Source organism: Carcharodon carcharias, chromosome 1 (assembly GCF_017639515.1).
Source record: "Carcharodon carcharias isolate sCarCar2 chromosome 1, sCarCar2.pri, whole genome shotgun sequence".
NCBI lineage: Eukaryota > Metazoa > Chordata > Chondrichthyes > Lamniformes > Lamnidae > Carcharodon > Carcharodon carcharias.
The window spans coordinates 137,984,691-138,004,180 of NC_054467.1; the positions used below are offsets into that span (position 1 = coordinate 137,984,691).

Here is a 19,490-nt window from a genome sequence, read left to right on the forward strand (position 1 = left end):
TGAGCTGGAGGCCGAGCTGCAGACACTGTGGCATATCAGGGAGGGGGAAAGTTACCTAGATACTATATCCCAGGAGGCAGTCACACCCCTTAGGATAGGGTCTTCTAATTTGGTCAGTGGTCAGGGACAGGAGGGGGTGTAGCTGCAAGTGAGGCAGGTAAGGGGACCTAGAGAGCAGCTGTGCAGGAGCCTGGACCCTCGCAATTGTCAAACAGGTGTGAGATTTTTTCAGCTTCTTTGGATGAGAGTGGGGGCTGCAGGGTAGATGAGCTGACTGGCCATGGCACCGTAGTACAGGAAGCCATTCAAGCAGCGGGGAGTTACAAGGAATATAGTGGTGGCAAGGGACAGTATAGTCAGAGGGATTGACACCATTCTCTGCAGCAAAGAGCGCGAAGCCAGGCAGCTGTGTTGCCTGACCAATGCCAGGGTTCAGGACATCTGCTTGGGAGTGGAGAGGAACTTTCAGTGGGAGGTGGAGGGCCCAGTCGTCATGCTCCATGTTGGTACCAATGACATAGGCAGGTTAAAGGAGGTGGTTCTGCTTAGTCAGTATGAGGAGCTTGGCACCAAATTAAGAAGCAGAACCTCAAAAGGTCATCACCTCTGAATTATCACCTGAGCCACGTACAAATTGGCATAGGACAAATCAGATTAGGGAGGTGAATGCGTGACTCAAACACTGGTGTGGGAGAACTGGGTTCCGGTTCGTGGGGCACCGGCACCAGTACTAGGGAAAGTGGAATCTGTACCATTGGGACTGTTGACACCTGAACCGAGCTGGGACTGGTGTTCTTGCAAGCCATCTAACTAGAAAAGTAGAGAGGGCTTTAAACTAAGTAGTGGGGGCAGGGGATCAAATTTGGGAAGATGTGGTAAATCAAAAGGTAGAGACAAAGCAAAAGAGAAAGGTATTATTACAGGAAATGAAAAACAGACCGTGACAGGAAGGGATAGAGAGTACAAATCTAACAGTAAATCAATAGATGAGACAAGAGGTTATAAAAATATAAAGGATAAAAGTAAAGGCTCTATATCTGAATGCATGAAGCATTCAAAAGAAAACAGATGAACTGAGAGCGCAGATAGAAATAAATAAGTACGACTTGATATCCATTACAGAGACATGATTGCAGGAGGACATGGATTGGGACCTGAATATTAAAAGGTATAGGACATTTAGGAAGAACAGGAAGCGAGGAAAAGGTGGAGGGGTGGCTCTGTTAGTTAATGATGGTGTTAGCACAATAGAGAGGGATGGCCTAAGTTCAGGAAATCAGGACATGGAAACTGTTTGGGTAGAGGCAAGAAATGGTAGACACAATTAGTCACTTGTGGGAGTCGTGTACAGGCCCCCTAATAGTAACCACCTGGGAGGGTGGAACATAAAGGAAGAAATTATGGGAGCTTGTCAGAATGGCACAGCAATAATCATGGGAGATTTTAATCTATACATAAACTTATAAACTGGAAAAGTCAGATGGGCAAAGATAGCCTAAAAGAGGCGTTCACAGAATGTTTCCGGGATAATTCTTTGGAGCAGCATGTTCTGGAGCCAACCAGAGAGCAGGCTATACTAGACCTGGTATTATGCAACAAGGTGGGATTAATTAGTGATCTCATGGTGAAGGCGCACCTAGCACCCATAACATGATTGAATTTTTAAACTTAATCAAGGGCAATTATGAGGGCATGAAAGCAAAGCTGGCTGAAGTGAATTGGCAAATTAGGTTAAGGTGTAGGCCAAAAGAGATGCAGTGGCAAACATTTAAGAGAATATTTCAGAATAAATTTCAGATACATTCCAACGAGTGAGAAAAAGTCCAAGGGGTGGACACACCATCCGTGGTTAACTAGAAAGGTTAACGATAGTATCAAACTTAAAGGAAAAGCATATAATAGTGCTAAGAAACTTGGAAGGTCAGAAAATTGGACAGAATACATGAACAGCAAAGGATGGCTAAAAGATTGAGAGAAAAATTAAGAGTACGAGGTAAAGTTAGCCAAAAATATAGAAACAGGTAGTAAGATTTTCTGTAAATATTTAAAAAAAGGAGTTAACAAAGTGAGCGTTGTTCCTATAGAAAGTGAGTCTGGAGAATTGATAGTGGAAAACAAGGAAATGGCAGATGAATTGAACAGATATTTTGCATCAGTCTTCACTACAGAGGATGCAAGTAACATCCTAGAAGCAGTTCAAATTTGGAAATGGAAGGGAGGGAGGAACTAGGGGGAAAATGACAATCACCAAAGAAGTGGTACTGAGTAAATTGTTGGAGCTGCGGGCTGACAAGTGCCTAGGTCCAGATGGACTTCATCCTAGGGTCTTAAAAGAAGTGGCTAGTGAGATATTTGATGGCTTCAATTTTCCAAAATTCCCTAGATTCAGAGATGGTCCCATTAGATTGGAAGATGGCAAATGTAACTCCATTATTCAAAAAGGGAGACAGACAAAGCAAAAACTACAGACCAGTTAGCCTAACATCTGTTGTAGGGAAAATGTTAGAAGCTATTATTAAAGAAGCTATAACAGGGCACTTGGATAAGTTCAAGGTAATCAGGCACAGTCAACATGGTTTTGGGAAAGGGAAATCATGTTTAACCAACTTACTGGAGTTCTTTGAGGAAGTAACACCTACTGGGGATAAAGGGGAACCAATGGATGTACTGTACTTAGATTCCCAGAAGGCATTTGATAAAGTGCCATATCAAAGGTTAATACAGAAAATAAAAGCTCATGGCATAGGGGGTAACATATTGGCATGGATAGAAGATTGGCTGGCTAACAGGAAGCAGAGAAGGCATAAATGGGTCTTTTGCAGGTTGGCAAGATGTAATGAGTGGTGTGCCACATGGATCAGTGCTAGGACCTCAACTGTTTACGGTTTATATAAATGACTTGGATGAAGGGATGGATGCCAAATTTGCTGACAACACGAAGATAGGTGGGAAAGGAAGTTGTTAACAGGACAAAAGAAAGCTGCAAAAAGATATAGATAAAGTGAATGGGCAAAGATTTGGCAAATGGAGTATAATGTGGGAAAATGAGAAATTGTCCATTTTAGCAGGAAGAATAAAAGAGAGGCATATTATCTAAATGGTGAGAGATTGCAGAGGGACCTGGATGTCTTAGTGCATGAATCACAAAAGACTAGTATCCAGGTACAGCAAGTAATTAGGAAGTTAATAGAATGTTATCATTTATTGCAAGGGGAATTAAATACAAAAGTAGGGAGGTTAAGCTTCATTTATATAGGGCATTGGTGCAACCACATCTGGAGTATTATGTACTGTATTGGTCACCTTATTTAAGGAAGGGTGTAAATACATTGGAAGCAGTTCAGAGAAGGTTTACCAGACTAATATCTGGAATTTGTAAGTTGCCTTATAAGGAAAGGTTGGACAGACTAGGCTTGTATCCACTGGAGTTTAAAGAGTTTAGGCAACTTGATCGAAACATCGAAGATCCTGAGAGATCTTGACAGGGTGGATGTGGAGAGGATATTTCCTCATGTTGGGGAATCTAGAACTAGGGGTCACTATTTAAAATAAGGGGTCGCCCATTTAAAATGGAGATGAGCTGAACATTTTTCTCTCAGAGGGTCGTGAATCTTTGGAACTCTGACTCACTTCGTGAAAAGGCGGTGAAAGCATAGAGTTATACAGCACAGAAACAGGCCCTTCGACCCATTGTGTCCGTGCCAGCCATCAAGAACCTCTCTATTCTGATCCCATTTTCTAGCACTTGGCCCATATCCCTGTGTGCTGTGGCGTTTCAAGCATTCATCTAAATACTTCTTAAATGTTGTGAGGGTTCCAGCCTCTACCACCCCCTCAGGCAGTGTGTTCCAGATTCCAACCGCCCTCTGGGTGGAAAAAAATTTCCTCAAATCCGCTCTAAACCTCCTGCCCCTTACCTTAAATCTATGCCCCCTGGTTATTGACACCTCTGCTAAGGGGAAAAGTTTCTTCCTATCTATGTCCCTCATAATTTTGTATACGTCTATCGGGTCCCCTGCAGTCTTCTCTGCTCTAAGGAAAACAACCTTAGCCTATCCAGTTTCTCTTCATAGCTGAAACATTCCAGCCCAGGCAACATCCTGGTGAATCTCCTCTGCACCCTTTCCGGTACAATCACATCCTTCCTATAATGTGGTGATCAGAACTGCACACAGTACTCCAGCTGCGGCCTAACTAGCGTTTTATACAGCTCCAATATAACTTCCCTGCTCTTGTATTCTATACCTCGGCTAATAAAGGCACGCATCCCTTATGCCTTCTTAACCACCTTATCTACCTGTGTTGTTGCCTTCAGGAATCTATGGACATCTACAATAAGGACCCTCAGTACTTCCTGGAATCCTACCATTCATTGTGTATTCCCTTCCATGTTAGTCTTTGAATATTTTTAAGGCAGAGGTGGTTAGATCCTTGGTAAGCAGGGTGATAGGTTATTGGGGGTAGATTTGAGGTTACTACCAGATCAGCCATGATCTTGTTAATAGTGGAGAAGGCTCAAGGAACCAAATGGCCTACTCCTACTCCTTGCTCGTATGCCAGGTCTCCAGGTCTGCCAGTTTATCTGGTGTAGGGAAGCTATTAGAATCTGTTATTGGAGATAAAGTAACTGAGCACTTGAGCAAATATAAACTGATCAAGGACAATCTTGCCTGAATAATCTAATCGATTTTTTTTTTGGCAGGTCACACAAGGTAGACAACGTAATGCCCATGAGCATTATCTATAAGAACTTATAGAAAGCATTCAAAAATTCTAATGCAAAAAGATTACTGGCAAAAATGGAAACATAATTGATAGTAGCTTTTTGGGTTGGTTTGGGTGGTTGTACAGAGACGGTGCAGATAAATTTTAGGTACTCAGATCGACACAAACTGCGAAGTGGTGTTACCCAGGGGTCAGGTCTGGGGCCTCACCTTTTCACCATACTTATTAATGACTTGGATGTACAACTTTAGTCCGTCATCTAAGTTTATGGAATACATTAAAATAAGAGGAACAGTAAATAATGTAAATGGGATCCATGAACCTGCAAAGAAATATAGTTAGATTAAGTGAACGGGTAAAACAATGGCAAATAGAGTTTAATATGGACAAGTGTAAGGTCATCCACTTCAACCCAAGAAAGATAAATCAGAATTTTCTAACTGGCAAGAAACTAGGAATTGTAGAGAAGCAAAGTGATTTGGGAGCCCAAGCACACCACTCACTTAAAGCTAGTGGACCAGTACAAAAAGCAATCAAAAAGGCGAATAGAATAATGGCCTTTATCTCAAGAACCCATATTAGAAAGGGAAGGAAGTTATCTTTCAGCTGTATAGAGCTTTGATCAGATCCCATATGGAATACCACATTCAGTTTTGGTCACAGAACTTCAGGAAGGATATCTGGCTTTGGAGGGGTTAAGATACTAATTCTTAATTTTCTAATTCCTAAAAAGGAGTTTGATATGTGCCACAAATGCTAATCAGAAATGAAATTCATGACTTACTAATGTAAACAAAACTGAGTATTGGCCCAACCATGAAGTGTTGTTTCATAGCATTAAAAAGCTTTTGGTCAAAAGCGGTTTGAAAAAAACTCAACACACTTCTGACTGAAGTCAAAAGTTACAAGTTCAAGGCAGCAAGCACCATTACTGGCACAGATCCTACACAAACATGGTCCTCCTAGCTGCTTAGGCACGACCAGTTATCGTCAGACTTTCTAACATCCAATCTCCTGTAATAGCTTGTTTTCCATCACAAGCGGACCGCACTACTTTAAACTATAGCTTGAAAGTTCTGAAATCAAACGAAGGATACTAACAATAAAACTTACTGGCTGAGATCAATGAACAGAAAAGAAAGAATTGGCGAACTAGGCAATCTGTCACTGCCCTTCTATTTCACAAGAACTGAGACCTATATATAGGAACACAGATCAAATCTGTTTCTTACCAGTTTCAGAAACCACAGTAACATTCTCTGGTTTGGAAGGTTTTATAGGTTTGGAGGAGGAACTCTTTTTGGATTTCTTATCTGGAGGAGACGCTTCTGATTCAGAATCTGCAGTACAGTAACACAGGTGTTTAAAAACATACATTTCCTTCTGAATATCAAATCTTATACCAATACAAATCCTCTCCAAAAAACTGCCGAACTGATTAGCTTGCACTGTGGCCTAGTAGGTAACTACACTATGTGGTGTTGTAATAAATCACACAAGGACGGATCTCAGTTCTTTTGTGGCCTTTTCTGTGTTATCTGATCTGGGGATGGGGAATAGAGAACGCAACTGCCATTGCAGAATATTGCAACAGAGGAACATGTAATGCCTCCCTTTTGTGTTCTGCTGCTCATCATTGTACCCATGGTATGGAGTGAGAGTGTGTGTGTGTGTGTGTGTGTGTGTGTGTGTGTGTGTGTGTGTGTGTGTGTGTGTGTGTGTGTGTGTGTGTGTGTGTGTTGGGGGGGCGGGGGGAGAGAGAACAAACAGGCATCTCATCTCTGTCAGATGGTAAGTCAGTGACCCTGCTGATCAGGATCAGCACGAGCTATGATGCCTTCCAAAGTGAAATTACCTGCCAACCTGTCTAGCCTTGCATATTTGAAAGAGGTCAGTATTTGCTGCCCTCAGGGTATCAATAATCAACCATGGGAATGGAATCAGCTGTAGAATGGGCGAGGTAGGGGATATTAATGAAAGTTGGGCTTTAATGACAATCCAGCAATTTTAACTCATGAATAATGATAATAAGAGTTTACAACTGTTTCTGCCACACAGCACAAAGTACTTAACCTCACTGAAAACATTGATATATTAACAAGGTAAGCATTTCCAAGTACTTTTTTCAGTTTACTTGGTAAATTGCCAAGTAAACTGAAAAAAGTACATGGAAATGCTCCTGAACAGGTATAAAGTCAGCACATCCCATTGCAGAACTGAATATTTTTAGAATGACTGCAACACACTTATACAAGCAGAACATACCCCATGAGCAATAAAAACAGAAAAGGAGAAGGAAACAAGAGTTAATGTTTCAGTTTGATCACCTATCATCAGAATTGATAAAAGGTGATCGACTCTGAAATGTTAAGTGTGTCTCCCACCACAGATGCTGCCAGACCTGCCAAATATTCCAGTTTTTATTTCAATATTTCCAGTATCCACAGTATTTACCAAATAAGTCCCTGGTAGCTTTTAACCATGTATATTATTCTGTTTATACCAATTGTTTGTCATTTAAAGAGTTGCAGGGAGATGAAATGTTTGTCTTCTCATCTCCCCTACAACACAGAGCAGATAAATAAATTACTCCCAAGTATCTGCAATTATCTGCCATTTAGGAGGTGGAGGTGGCATGGTGGTAATGTCAGTGGACGAGCAATCCAGAGGCCCAGGTTAATGCCCTGGGGATGAGAGTTCAAATCCCAACATGGCAGCTAATGGAATTTGAATTCAATTAATAATCTGGATTTAAAAGCTAGTCTCAGTAATGGTGACAATTAAATCATTGTTGATTGTTGTAAAAACCTCATCTGATTCACTAATGTCCTTTAGAGAAGGAAATCTGCCACCCTTGTCTGGTCTGGCCTACATGTAACTCCAGACTCACAACAATGTGGTTGACTCTTAGATGCCCTCTGAAGTGGGCCTAGCAAGCCACTCAGTTGTATCAAACCACTACAAACCACAAATGAAAGGTCTGAAGGAGGTGTCAGTTATTCGGGAATTTTGTCACGTTCGTTTATGGCCGGTTTGACTCTGGATCTTGCTTTTCCCCCCAAAAAAATACATTTTAATCCCGAGTCCGCAAAACAAATTGTCAGTCTTCTTATTGTTAATAAAATATAAGAGCCCTGGTTCTACGTAACCTCCCAGCTACTTGTCTTTGGATCTTTTTAATGTAAGGGATGGGGAACTGTTGCTGCCATTTTTCCTCTCATTCCATCAATCAACCAACCATTCATTCCAAAAATCAATAAGAGAGTCCAGACAGAACACTAGGCATAGACCTAGGCCACAATGCCCAGGTACACCCAGCTCTTTCAACCCTGCAAAACCCTCCTTATTAACATCTGAGGACTTGTGCTAAAATTGGGGGAGCTGTCCTACAGACTAGTCAAGCAACAGCCTGACAGTCATACTCACAGAATCATACCTTATGTCCCAAACATCATCACCACCATCCCTGGGTAGGTCCTGTCCCACCTGCAGAATAAATCCAGCTGAGGTGGCAGCACAGTTATACAGTCAGAAGGGAGTAGTTGAGGGAGTCCGTACCCCATGAAGTCTCATGGCATCAGCATCAAGTCAAACATGGGCGCGGAAGCCGATTACCACCTATTGCACACCACGCGCCCTCCGCTGATCAAGCTGATGAATCTAAGACTCTATGTTGAGCATCACTTGGAAGAAACACCAAGGATGGCAAATACACAGAATATACTCTGGGTGGTGGACTTCAATGCCCATCATCAAGAGTGGCTTGGTAGCAACACTATATTGGTTTAAGTATTCATATTTTATAATTCTGCTAATTTGTGCACTAATTTCTAACTTGGTATAGTGCTTGTTGCTCCAGGTTAGTTATGTTATTAGTTTTTTTCATTCTTATGGGGTGCACAGACTTTTGAAGACTAAGTGAAAAACTAAATTATTTTTAACAACTGCTGCTGGTAGTTCCCACAATCTACTCTGAGGTTAGAGAAAGAAAAATTCAAAGGATATGGGCCCTGACAACATTCTGGCAGTAGTACTGAAGATTTGTGCTCCAGCTAAGCTGTTCCAGTACAGCTACAACACTGGCATCTAGCTGGCAATGTGGAAAATAGTCCAGGTATGTCCTTGTCCACAAAAAGCAGGACAAATCCAACCCAAGTCAATTACCACCCATCAGTCTACTCTCGATCATCAGTAAAGTGATGGAAGGTGTCGTTGACAGTGCTATGAAGCTGTACTTACACAGCAATAACCTGCTCACTGGCACTCCTGGTTTGCTTGGGATCCTTGATGCCACACTCCGTCAAACTCTACCATGATGTCAAGGGCAGTCACTCTCACCTCCCATCAAGTTCAGAATTTTTGTCCATGTTTGGGCCAAGGCTGTAATGAGGTCAGGAGCCGAGTGGCCCTGGCAGAACCCTAACTAAGCTAAGGGCACGGCTAGCTCTGGAGCACAAGTCTAAAGTACTATTGCCAGGGTGTTGTCAGGGCCCAATGCCTTTGGAGTAATGTGCTCAAACTGCAACCACAATGCTAAAAAGCCACAAGAAACAAGCTTCAACAATTTTTGTCACATGACTAATCCTTTCCTCATCAATACATTTAAAGCCTTTTAATGAAAACATGCGTATCAGGAAAATCTCTGGCTCAATGTGCCACCTCTCAGAGGTGGGAGGGGGAATAGCCGCCCTCAGTCACAGTAGTGATATGGACACAACAGCCTCAACTTCCTTACGTTGGAGAGAATAAATTCAGTCAGCAGCCCCAGTCCCAATACCTAGCCATTAATGCCTGTCTAAAATTTAGACATCTGTATGTCTGCTGAAGACAAGTTCTGCAGGTTCAGCTGTGAAGCTCTCTACTCGCCTCTGTCAATACTAATGATAAAGACTCACCCATGAATAATGATGACACAGACAAGATGTCAGACAGCAACCAACATCAGTGAAACCATACCCTAAGAATGATTCAATAACGTTACAGGATGAAAAATTGGACAGACCAGCTCTCTCTCAGATAGCTCATTACGCATTGATTATATTTAATACAGCGAAGATAGTTTCCACAAAAAGCTTTACCTGAATCATAAATAATGTTCTTTTTCCTGTGCATTGGCTTTTGCTTTCCTGATATTGAATTGGGTGAACCTTTTTCCTGAAAACACAAAGCAAATAAAGTGTACACCATTAGATCAATGTTGGACAGTCCTGAAATAAAAACAGAATATTGGAAAAACTCAGCAGGTCTGGCAGCATCTGTGGAGAGAGAAACAAAGTTTACATTCAAGGTCGTATGACTCTTCTTCGGAGTTGGACAGTCTTGTCTATGTTGCTCACTGCCTTGGATGCAAGTTTGCAGTCCTTGTATTTGCCCCTTATTTCACCAAAACATTAGAGAGTGAGCAAAATAGTCAGTCATAAAATGAGCGTAAGGTAACTGACCTTAACATCAGTTTTCTTCTTCGCGTTCGAAGTTCCCTTGCCAACATTTTTAGTTTGGTTCTTTTCCAAAGCCTCACTCCCAGGTTTTTTCCCAGTAGGGAGCCCACCAAAGAATCTTCTGATGTCCTATCAATAGAAAAAGGTAAAATTCTCTCAAAATATTCCCCAGTTGTTTGAGATATAATTGTATTTCCATCATAGAAACATGCATAGGCTGGTGCCCCAAAATTCAGAATGGGCTAATAACATGCACACTAAGGTTGGCAATTCATTGACATGCAGTGTCAGAGACCTGAGATACAAGGGAACATTAAAAAATACTGGAGACTTTTCAGCCCTGGTAATAAGCAATATGGAATGGTAAATCCAAAATATTATTTCTAACCAGATTGAAAGATAATGACATGGAGACATGACTTCAAACTAGCAAAAAATAAATGTTTTATGGATTATTCACAAAGCGCTTCACACAAGGATACATCAAATGGACCCCCAGGATACTGCAGACCAAATTTGTAGAAACATTTTAGAAAAAAATTAGATGTTACAGTTGTAGAGTATAGGGCCTTTCTGGAACTCGGGGGCCAAAAGACTAATTTTACGACTTGCTCTGGAAAAAATTCTGTAAACCAACAGGTAACATGTTTTACATAATAAATCCTAAGATTTGAATGATTCTTCCACTTATTTTCTTGTCAATTATCTCTGATCCTTCCTGAAACCTTTAACTCCTCACTGAACTGCAGTTTCACAGGTGCATGTCACTCCCTCACAGATGTGGAAAATTATCATGCTGTGTCAGCAAGCACTCCTACCATGCAGGTCTCAACCAACCCCAGTCCGATCCTCAACCAACGTCAGTACTCACACTTCCAAGAGCAACAAATGCATGGCAATCTTCCCCTGTACAAATCAGGGTGCAAGGACCAACTGTAATGCTGCTGCCAGCATCTCAGTCAAGATAAACTGACTCTGCACCAGCCAATCATGGCATACTGAAGAAGGCCATTTGGGTGATTATGCTTATGTTAGCTCTAATGAGTCAAACTTCCTTGTCCATCTACCATAGCCCTATAGATTTGTTCCCCTTTCAAGTATTTATCTAATTCCCTTTAAAATGTCATTAAATTTGCTGCCAACACCATTTCAGGAACTGCATTCCAGATCATAAGTGTAAAAAAAAGTTCTCTCAAGCCATCCCTGATTCTTTTGCCAATCACTCTGTTTATCAACCATTTTGCTGCTGAAAAGTTTCTTCTTATTTTCTCTAACAAAAACATTAATGATTTTGAACCTATCAAAACTCCTCTTAGCTTTCCCTGCACTAAGAACACCACCAGTGTCTCCACATAATGAAGTCCCTCTTCCCTGGTGCCATTCTAGTAATTCTCTACTGCACCCTGTGACATCCTTCCTAACATGTGCTGCCCAGCTGAGGCCTGACCAGTTCACACCTGAAACCCTTTCAATCTGTGTTTGGCTTTCCATTGCCATAAGCAGTTATCAAAGGGGAGCAATTAATCCACTTGAAAGAAACACAGGTAGAATTCAATTTTTCAAAAAAAAAATGAAGCTGCAAATATTGGGCATACTGTGTGGCGGTATAGTTGAATGCATGATACTTCGCCATGTACATATGGGGCAGGAGGTGGGGGTTTTATACAGTCTGGAACAATTGGATAGTATTGCTCAATAGCAACGCAAACTTCATTCATTCATCAGGGTTTCAAAGCCTTATCCTAATTCAACTGCTTTCTGTTGTGTCCTCTCCCAACTTCTGAAAGACATCTCTAAAACAGCAAAGGTTCTAGTTTAATGACCATTTTCAGTTACAGAGCTGCATTCGACATCAGCCTGTATTTTAGCAGCAGTGTTGTAACGAATGAGATGATGCTGCCGCCTCCAGGGGTGCAGACATTCACCTCAGAATGGTTGTTTTATCTGGCAGCAGTAGCTCCCCCAGGATTGTGGTTTCACGCCATTGGAACTAGATAGTAAAATGGCGTTAATCAATATTTGGGGAACGTGGCAGGCAGTAGGCAAGGAACAAAAACAGAAAAACTTCTTTCACAACAGCACAAGCAACCTGCTTTTCTCAGTACTGTACATTTGCATCATTTCTTTTACTGTGGTGAAGCCAGAGTCCAAAGATTAAAGTTAAACACAGGGTATATGATACCTTTATGGACAAATGAAATCCCAAGACATATGGAAAAATTCTGGAGAGGGTGTAGGGAAAGCACAATTCCACATATCTTTTGAATGTGCCAAAGACTATGAACATGCCAGCAATCAAAAAGACAACTCTTCACCTCCATGAACTCAAATTAAACCACACTACCTTCTAAGACTTCTCTTCAGAAAAATTTCCTTAAGGGCAATGGTGGAAAAATTTCCAGGATCCTGCCGCTTAAAGTTTTTCATAGTGCATCCTACTGAAGTGACCAAAGATACGTCGCCCAACTCAAATCAACTAAGGAAGAAATGTGGAAGATGGCTGAATCCAAAGAAATGGCTTACTGCCCAAATAGATGAGATGTGAGACAACTTGGCCCTAATTCCTGGAGTATTTCTGAAGAAAGCAATGAAACCAACAATCATAATACCAAACCAGTCACTGCATGGGTGACTAAAATCAACAGTCTCAACAACATGCATTTATACAACACCTTAAAATGCTGGAAAATGTCCAAACAGGACCAGTATTGAACACCATTTGACATTTCATATTAGGAAGTGACCAAATGCTTGATCAGAGATGTAGATTTGAAGCATCCTTAAAGAAGGAAACGAAGGTAGACAGCAGGAGAGGTTTAGGGAAGAAATTTCAGAGCTTAGACAGCAACATAGCATAGCCACCAATGATCAGGCGAAGTAAATCCAGGATACACAAGAGGCCAGAAATATAAGAATGTAATAATTTCAGAGTTAGAGTCTGGAGAAGGTTACAGAAAAAGGGAGGGGTGAGGCCATGGAAGGATTTGAACACAAGGATAAGAATTTTAAATGAGGCATTGCTGGACCAGCAGCCAATGAAGGTCTGCAAGCACAGGGGTGATGGGTGAATGGGACTTGGCGCGAGTTCGAATCTGGGCCGCAGATATTTGGATCAGCTCAAATTTAGAAAGCAGAGGTGGGAAGTTGGCCAGGAAAGCATTGGGGCTGTCAACCAAAGATATAATCTGCTTCCTCCTCCCTCTGCAGGGGGTAGGCAGAATGTGACATTGAAGACACAGATAAGCCATGATCTTATTACATGGTGTAACAAGTTTGCGGGCTGAATGGCCTACTCTTGCACCTAATTCATATGTATGCATGAAACCTGATAAAACACCTTCCAAGAATTGTACACCAACAACAACCAGTCACAGTAACATTTGTATAACTAATCATTCTCTGTGAACTGCAGGAAAATAATGCTGCACAGTCAAGTGCATCTATCTTCTATTTGCGTGCCAACAACTAAAAGGTTGAGCTTAAAAATGATTTGAGCTCTCTAAGTGGCACCTAGCTACAACTGATTCTTTTGCCCCTGATTCAAGTATTCAAACAGGAGTCCTAGTTTTAATTTACCCTTTCTCCAACATATCTAAAGATTTTGATATGCAAAAGGTGAACAGTTCAATAAAAACATTCAAGCCTAAAATGATATTCCAATTCCTCTCCATATATAAGTTGCACTCTTCTTGCACGCACTCGTCAATGACGCATGAGGCAGATGGATGACAAGTTTCCACCAGCACTGCTGTAGAGTCAACAGCCGAAATGCACAACACATGTTTCTGGTTTAGGCTAGGAACTCACCATACAGGCAAGGACGGACCCACTGCGCACATGTCCACTCAAAAAAAAACCTTAAAGCATGCATAAACCCATTATTGCATTACATTCCACAAAGAAAGTAACTCCCACCTTAAAATCTGAATCAAAGGCAACATTTTTTTTTTAAATAAACTTATTCCAACAGCATGTTAACAGGGAGAATAGTAATTCACTGCAGTGGACAAGAGCAGACAAGAGTTCAGTCAAATCATATGGTCCAAAAGTTAACACTTTGGCAGAGAAAAAAAACATTACAAATTTGACAAGCAGCTAACAAGTAAATCGTGTCACCAAGCAGCAACTTCAAAACACAAGGAAGGTAGGAAAAAGTTGAGAGACCACACTTAGCAACAATTGATTGGATTAAATGCAGTACAAAGGCAGGTAGTTACTCATGAAGAAAGGCAAGTACAGACATGAAGGAAAATTACTGAAGGGGAAGCATTATGTGGCAAAAAGGAGGCCAATAGGGGAGAGCAAAAGACTTGGGTAGAACTCATTAACATGCAGAGGCTGCAGTGTTTAGTTTTAGTCCAACTCAAATAAGTGCCTGGTGGAATACGGGAAGAATGAGTGACTATGCTTCACTGTAGTCTGCTTATGTAACTTCTCTTCACGCTGAGCTTAAAGGTAAAACAAAAAAACTCTGGCATCTATGACTCAAACTTAATAATTAAAGATTAATTCAAGATTCCACTACTTATCTAAAAGCAAAAAACCTAGCAAACAAAAAGTGAGCAACAGGTGGTTTGATGGCCCAGTGAACCTATACCCTAAGTCATAGGGCCATACAGGCCAAGAAAATCCCAGGTTCTAGTCTCAGTTTTTTACTGACTTGGCCAAGACAGCAGGAAAGTGCCTCAAACTCTTGTTCTCTGCCCTGCAACTCCTGCCAAAACTGCATGTGTAGGCATCAGATGAAGATATACTCAACTGTGATGCCCAGCCTGATCATTTTCAAGGCTCACAAAAAATGCAGTTGGGTGAGGTATAGGAGGGTAACCATTGCTGATGTAACCATGAGCCAGGAAGTGCCAACACTAAGAGCAGGAAGGAAGAACTGAGCTCAATTACCAGCCCCACCCCGAATGTATGACTTTAATGATGCACATTCAATGAAAGCCAACTGAAAGAGAGAATCTGGTCATCTGTTATTCCTGTACAACCATGCTCCAGGCTTCCGTAGCCCTCAACTCCACAGTTCTGATGCCAAAAAAAGAGAATTCAAAATGTGGAGCTTTTCTAAAAGTGTTTATTTCACATTCTGGTACAAGAACAGCAAAGTGTGTTACAACTGGGTACAATGTGTGACATCAAAATAAACCCACAAACTGGAATTATGCATGGCTTGTAAATCAGCAGAAAGCCCAGACTTCATTCAAACTGATAACTGCACTACGTAGCAAAATCAGTCAGTGCCCACCAGGAGGAAGATCCACCTTCCCCCGCTCTTCATTTCACACAAGTGCATCAACCCAGCTGTAGGCAAATTTCTATTCAGCTTTTGTGTTGTCCATTCCCAGTTCCAACTTCATTCATAATGGGGCGGTCACCTTAATTCACTTTCCTGGAAAACCAGCATGACAACTGCATGGCCCTAAAATATAAAATTTTACAAAATCAATCCCATTAAATAAAAGTTACAGATATTAACATTGTTATATTCAACATCCACCGGACATGTATGTAAACTTTGATGTGCAGGGGGCCCTATGCTAACATTCGACAAGCGATTTCATTTTTTTAGTGTCTGCCATTTATGAAATCTTACATTAATCTTGGAGAGCAAAGGATATAACTCAGACCAACTGAAGTAATATCACAATCATAGAGGTGCCCTGCCCTTTCTTTAAACCAAGGGAGAAGAGTAAACAAATGTTGATTTATTTTGCATCACAACTCCTTCTTGCAAAAAAACTAAACATTATGAAATATTTAATTAACTCAGGACAAGTTCTTGATTATGGAAGCCTCCAGTTTCTTTCACTTCCCAATTAAAATTATTAAAAATATCCCAACAGCAATTTTTGAAATTAAACCATTTACAGTCCTACCTCAACATGTGGATTTCATGCCACTTGCTGTGAAGGTCCAATTCAGCACTGCTGTAATGTTAAAATGGGTTCTTTTCCTTCAGGGTGCTTATTGTCCAGTTTTGGCTGTCTGCAGTAATGCCACAGCAGAATAAAGTTGGAAGAGAAAGGATCTTTTCACATTGGCAGTCTTTAAAGTCACAAACAGTTGATGTTCCTGACCAACACAACATTTGTGCAGTCAGGAACAGATACTGCAGTTCAAGTTTCCTGCTCATTACACACATTGCACTTATGCACACAGAAAATGTTTTGGCAGAGATCAACACTACAATACACTTTTATTGTCAGCTTGTAGTCTCAGTGGAAGCAAGAGCCACTACGAAACTAGCAGAAAAACAGCAAGGGCAATCATACCTTCAAAACCCAATTCTACCCTAGTTTGATATTCTATACAATATGACCAAAGTACATTAGTCCACTTCATTCTCCCAGTAACATTTGTTTTGGTGGACCATACCATGCTCCTCAGTTTTATATCTGTGGCACTGGTCTCGTATTCCATTTTTATCTATCCCACTGCAGTAAATATATCTCCTGCAATACGTTCATCTCCACATCAGCCCATGTCCTTATTGACAGACAAACTTGAGGAGTCCCTTATCAATCCAGGGACTCTCGCAAGCAAGCCCTTATCCAACTCCTGGAGTGCGTACAGGCTTCAGCCTGAGGGATTTCTGCTACAGAAATGGTCTCTCCCAGATATCATCATCCATAACTTTGGATGGAATTCACTTCCCTTCTTCACACTCCATCGGGGCCTGAAACAGGGGAATTTAAGCAGGTGTGAACCAACAGACCACATTCACTAAAATCAATCACCTTTAATGGATCAACTGCACACCCTCATGGTTTTCATTACTCGACCGATCAATTCAATATCTTTCAATAAGTCACGATTTGCAGTCCCACCCAACAGAGCTCACAAGACAAGTAATCATTTCCCGAGAGCCTTTGCCATTTTCACTAACATTCACAGGAATGGGCCCGATTTGAAGATTCCGGCTGTGGTTACTCGGCCCAGGCAAGAATCAAAGAACCAGCAGAGCCACTGAGTCCAACATCAACTTAAAACAGGGGGAAATGTCCGAATAAAGAGGCGTCATTGGGAGCGACGGACCCGGGGGTGAACCGCGGAGAAAACAGGGAGAGGGAGATGGGGCCCGAGCTCGGGCCCCCGGGTCCAACCCGAAACTCTCGGGCCTGAGCTGCGACTACAAACCCCGGGTGAGAACAGCAGCGGCGGCGGATAACCGATCCTGGAACTGGTCCTGTTCCCTGTTCCCTGTCCCCCTCCCCGTCCCCGTCCCCGTCCCCGTCCCCGTCCCCCTCTCACCATGTCTCGGTCTCTATCGTTCCTTCTCCGTCTTTTCCGCCACTACATTTGGCGCCAACAAATTTCAACGCGCAGGCGTGCGGCGCACGGGGATGAGGTCAGGCGAGGACCCGGATGAGCTGGAGGTTTGATTGACAGGTGCAGAGTCACTGGGAAAGTGGGTCAGTGCATTGAGCTGTTATGCAGCTGCATTGTACCCAATGCTGGACAGGCACTGAGTGTCCTAGAAATGTCACAGCGAGATTTAGAGCGCTAAGTATTGAGATGTACCGCCAGGAAGAAACAAACCAGCTGAAATTAAAGCTGCGCTAGTCTTTAGCTCAGCATGTGCCTTTTTGGATCATTTCCTTACATATATCACTTCACCAGTTAGCTTACAAAGGGGCAAGTTAAAGTAGCTCCATTTTGTGGCTTAGCATTGCAGCCTCCAGACTCAAATATACTGTCAGACAATAGAACGGACATCAGTGGTCACATTTGTTTGTGCTTTTACTCCAACTCTTGCTAATCACAGAATTGTTACAGTGCAGAGGAAGACATTTGGCCGCTCAGGCTGTTCTGTCATTCAATGAGATCATTGCTTTTCTGCAACTGAACTCCATACATAATACCTTCAGATGACCAGAATTTATACGTCTCAGCTTTAAAATTTACAATTGATCAATCCTAAATCAATGTTATATGTGGAAGAGATTTCCAAATTTCACTCCTGAAAGGTTGGCTGTAATTTTTAGACAATGTCCCCTAGCTCTAGACTCCCCATCCAGTGGGAATAGTTTCCCTCTACCTATCCATCAAATCACTCCGAAACCTTCTAAATTCCAGGGAATGCAATCCTAGTTTGCGTAATCTCTCCCTGTAATTTAATGCCTGGAATCTAGATATCATTTTGGTAAATCTACACAGCATTCCCTCAAGACCAATATATCCTTGCTAAGATGTGGTGCCAGAACTCCAGGTAGTATATAGCTGAAGCATGATTTCTATTCCCTTGTGTTCTAGTCCACTTGATGTAAAGCCCAGCATTTCATATTAGCCTTTTTAATTATTTTAATTTAATTTATATTTTATATTTTCTGCACCTGTCTGTGACATTTTAACAATCCATGTACCCTGAATTCCCAAGTTTCTTTGGACCTCCGTTGTCCAGCTTTTATTAGGTCCAAAGTGGATAACCTCATATTTGCCTACCTTGAAATCCATTTGCCCCAGTTTTACCCATTCGCATAATCTTTTTTTGTAATATTTATCCCTTAATATTTATCCCTCAATCAACATCACAAAAACAGGTTAATGCATTGTTGATTGTGCACAAATTGGCTGCCATATTTCCAACATTACAACACTTCAAAAGGTACTTTGTTAGCTGTAAAGCTCTTTGGGGTGTCCTACATTGGCCGTGAATGGCACTATATAAATGCAAGCCTTTCTGTTTTATCAATGCCACTTTATAATGTCATGATTTCATCTACACTGTTTACAATGCCACCTATCTTTGTGTATCAGCAAATTTGTGTTTGTGCTTTTCTATCCCATCATATAATAAATACAGTGAATAGTCAAGCTTCCAACATAGATCCTTGAAGGGTATCTTGCCAATTTGAGTGCCTGTTCATTATTCCTCCTCTCTGTCTCCTGCTATTCAGCCAATTTCCTAACTGGATCAATAATTTACCTTCAATTCCATGAGTTTCAGCTTTAGCAGTTTCTTAAGAGGACTTTACCAAATGCCTATTGGAAGTCCATATAGATAACATCCCTAGACATTCCCCTGTCCACGGCTTTAGTCACCTCTTCAAGATATATTTTCAGCTGAGCCAGCATGACTTACCTTTTATCCAAGCTGGAAATTTTCAAGGTGTTCAGTTACACTACCCTTAATTATAGATTCGTGTACTTTCCCAATGACAGATGTTAGTCTAACTGGTCTATAATTCCCTGGTTAGCCACTTTTGCTAATCTTAAATCACGGAGTGACATACATAATTTTCCAAGGATTCTGAATCATGAAAACTTTGGAAGTTTATCGTTAGGTTATCTGCAATGATCTCATTTACTTCCTTTAAAATGCTA

At 41.4% G+C, this 19,490-nt stretch overlaps 1 protein-coding gene and 1 long non-coding RNA gene across 2 annotated transcripts in view; both read right to left on the reverse strand.

Moving 5' to 3' along the window:
• rfc1 (replication factor C (activator 1) 1) overlaps positions 1-17,521 on the reverse strand; it is a 75,182-nt gene extending 57,661 nt beyond the window's left edge. The window contains exons 1-4 of the mRNA XM_041187592.1: positions 17,418-17,521; positions 10,167-10,292; positions 9,804-9,879; positions 5,958-6,065 (exon numbers count right to left, since the gene is read on the reverse strand). Coding sequence (XP_041043526.1) covers positions 5,958-6,065; positions 9,804-9,879; positions 10,167-10,292; positions 17,418-17,420 — 313 coding nt within the window. The 5' untranslated portion in view covers positions 17,421-17,521. The remainder of the gene's footprint in view (positions 1-5,957; positions 6,066-9,803; positions 9,880-10,166; positions 10,293-17,417) is intronic.
• On the reverse strand, positions 15,225-17,348 carry LOC121277869. Its single transcript, XR_005942991.1, has 3 exons — positions 16,904-17,348; positions 16,043-16,151; positions 15,225-15,585 (listed from the first exon to the last, which is right to left on the reverse strand). It is a non-coding gene; the product is annotated as an uncharacterized LOC121277869 (long non-coding RNA).
• Positions 17,522-19,490: the final 1,969 nt, after the last annotated feature.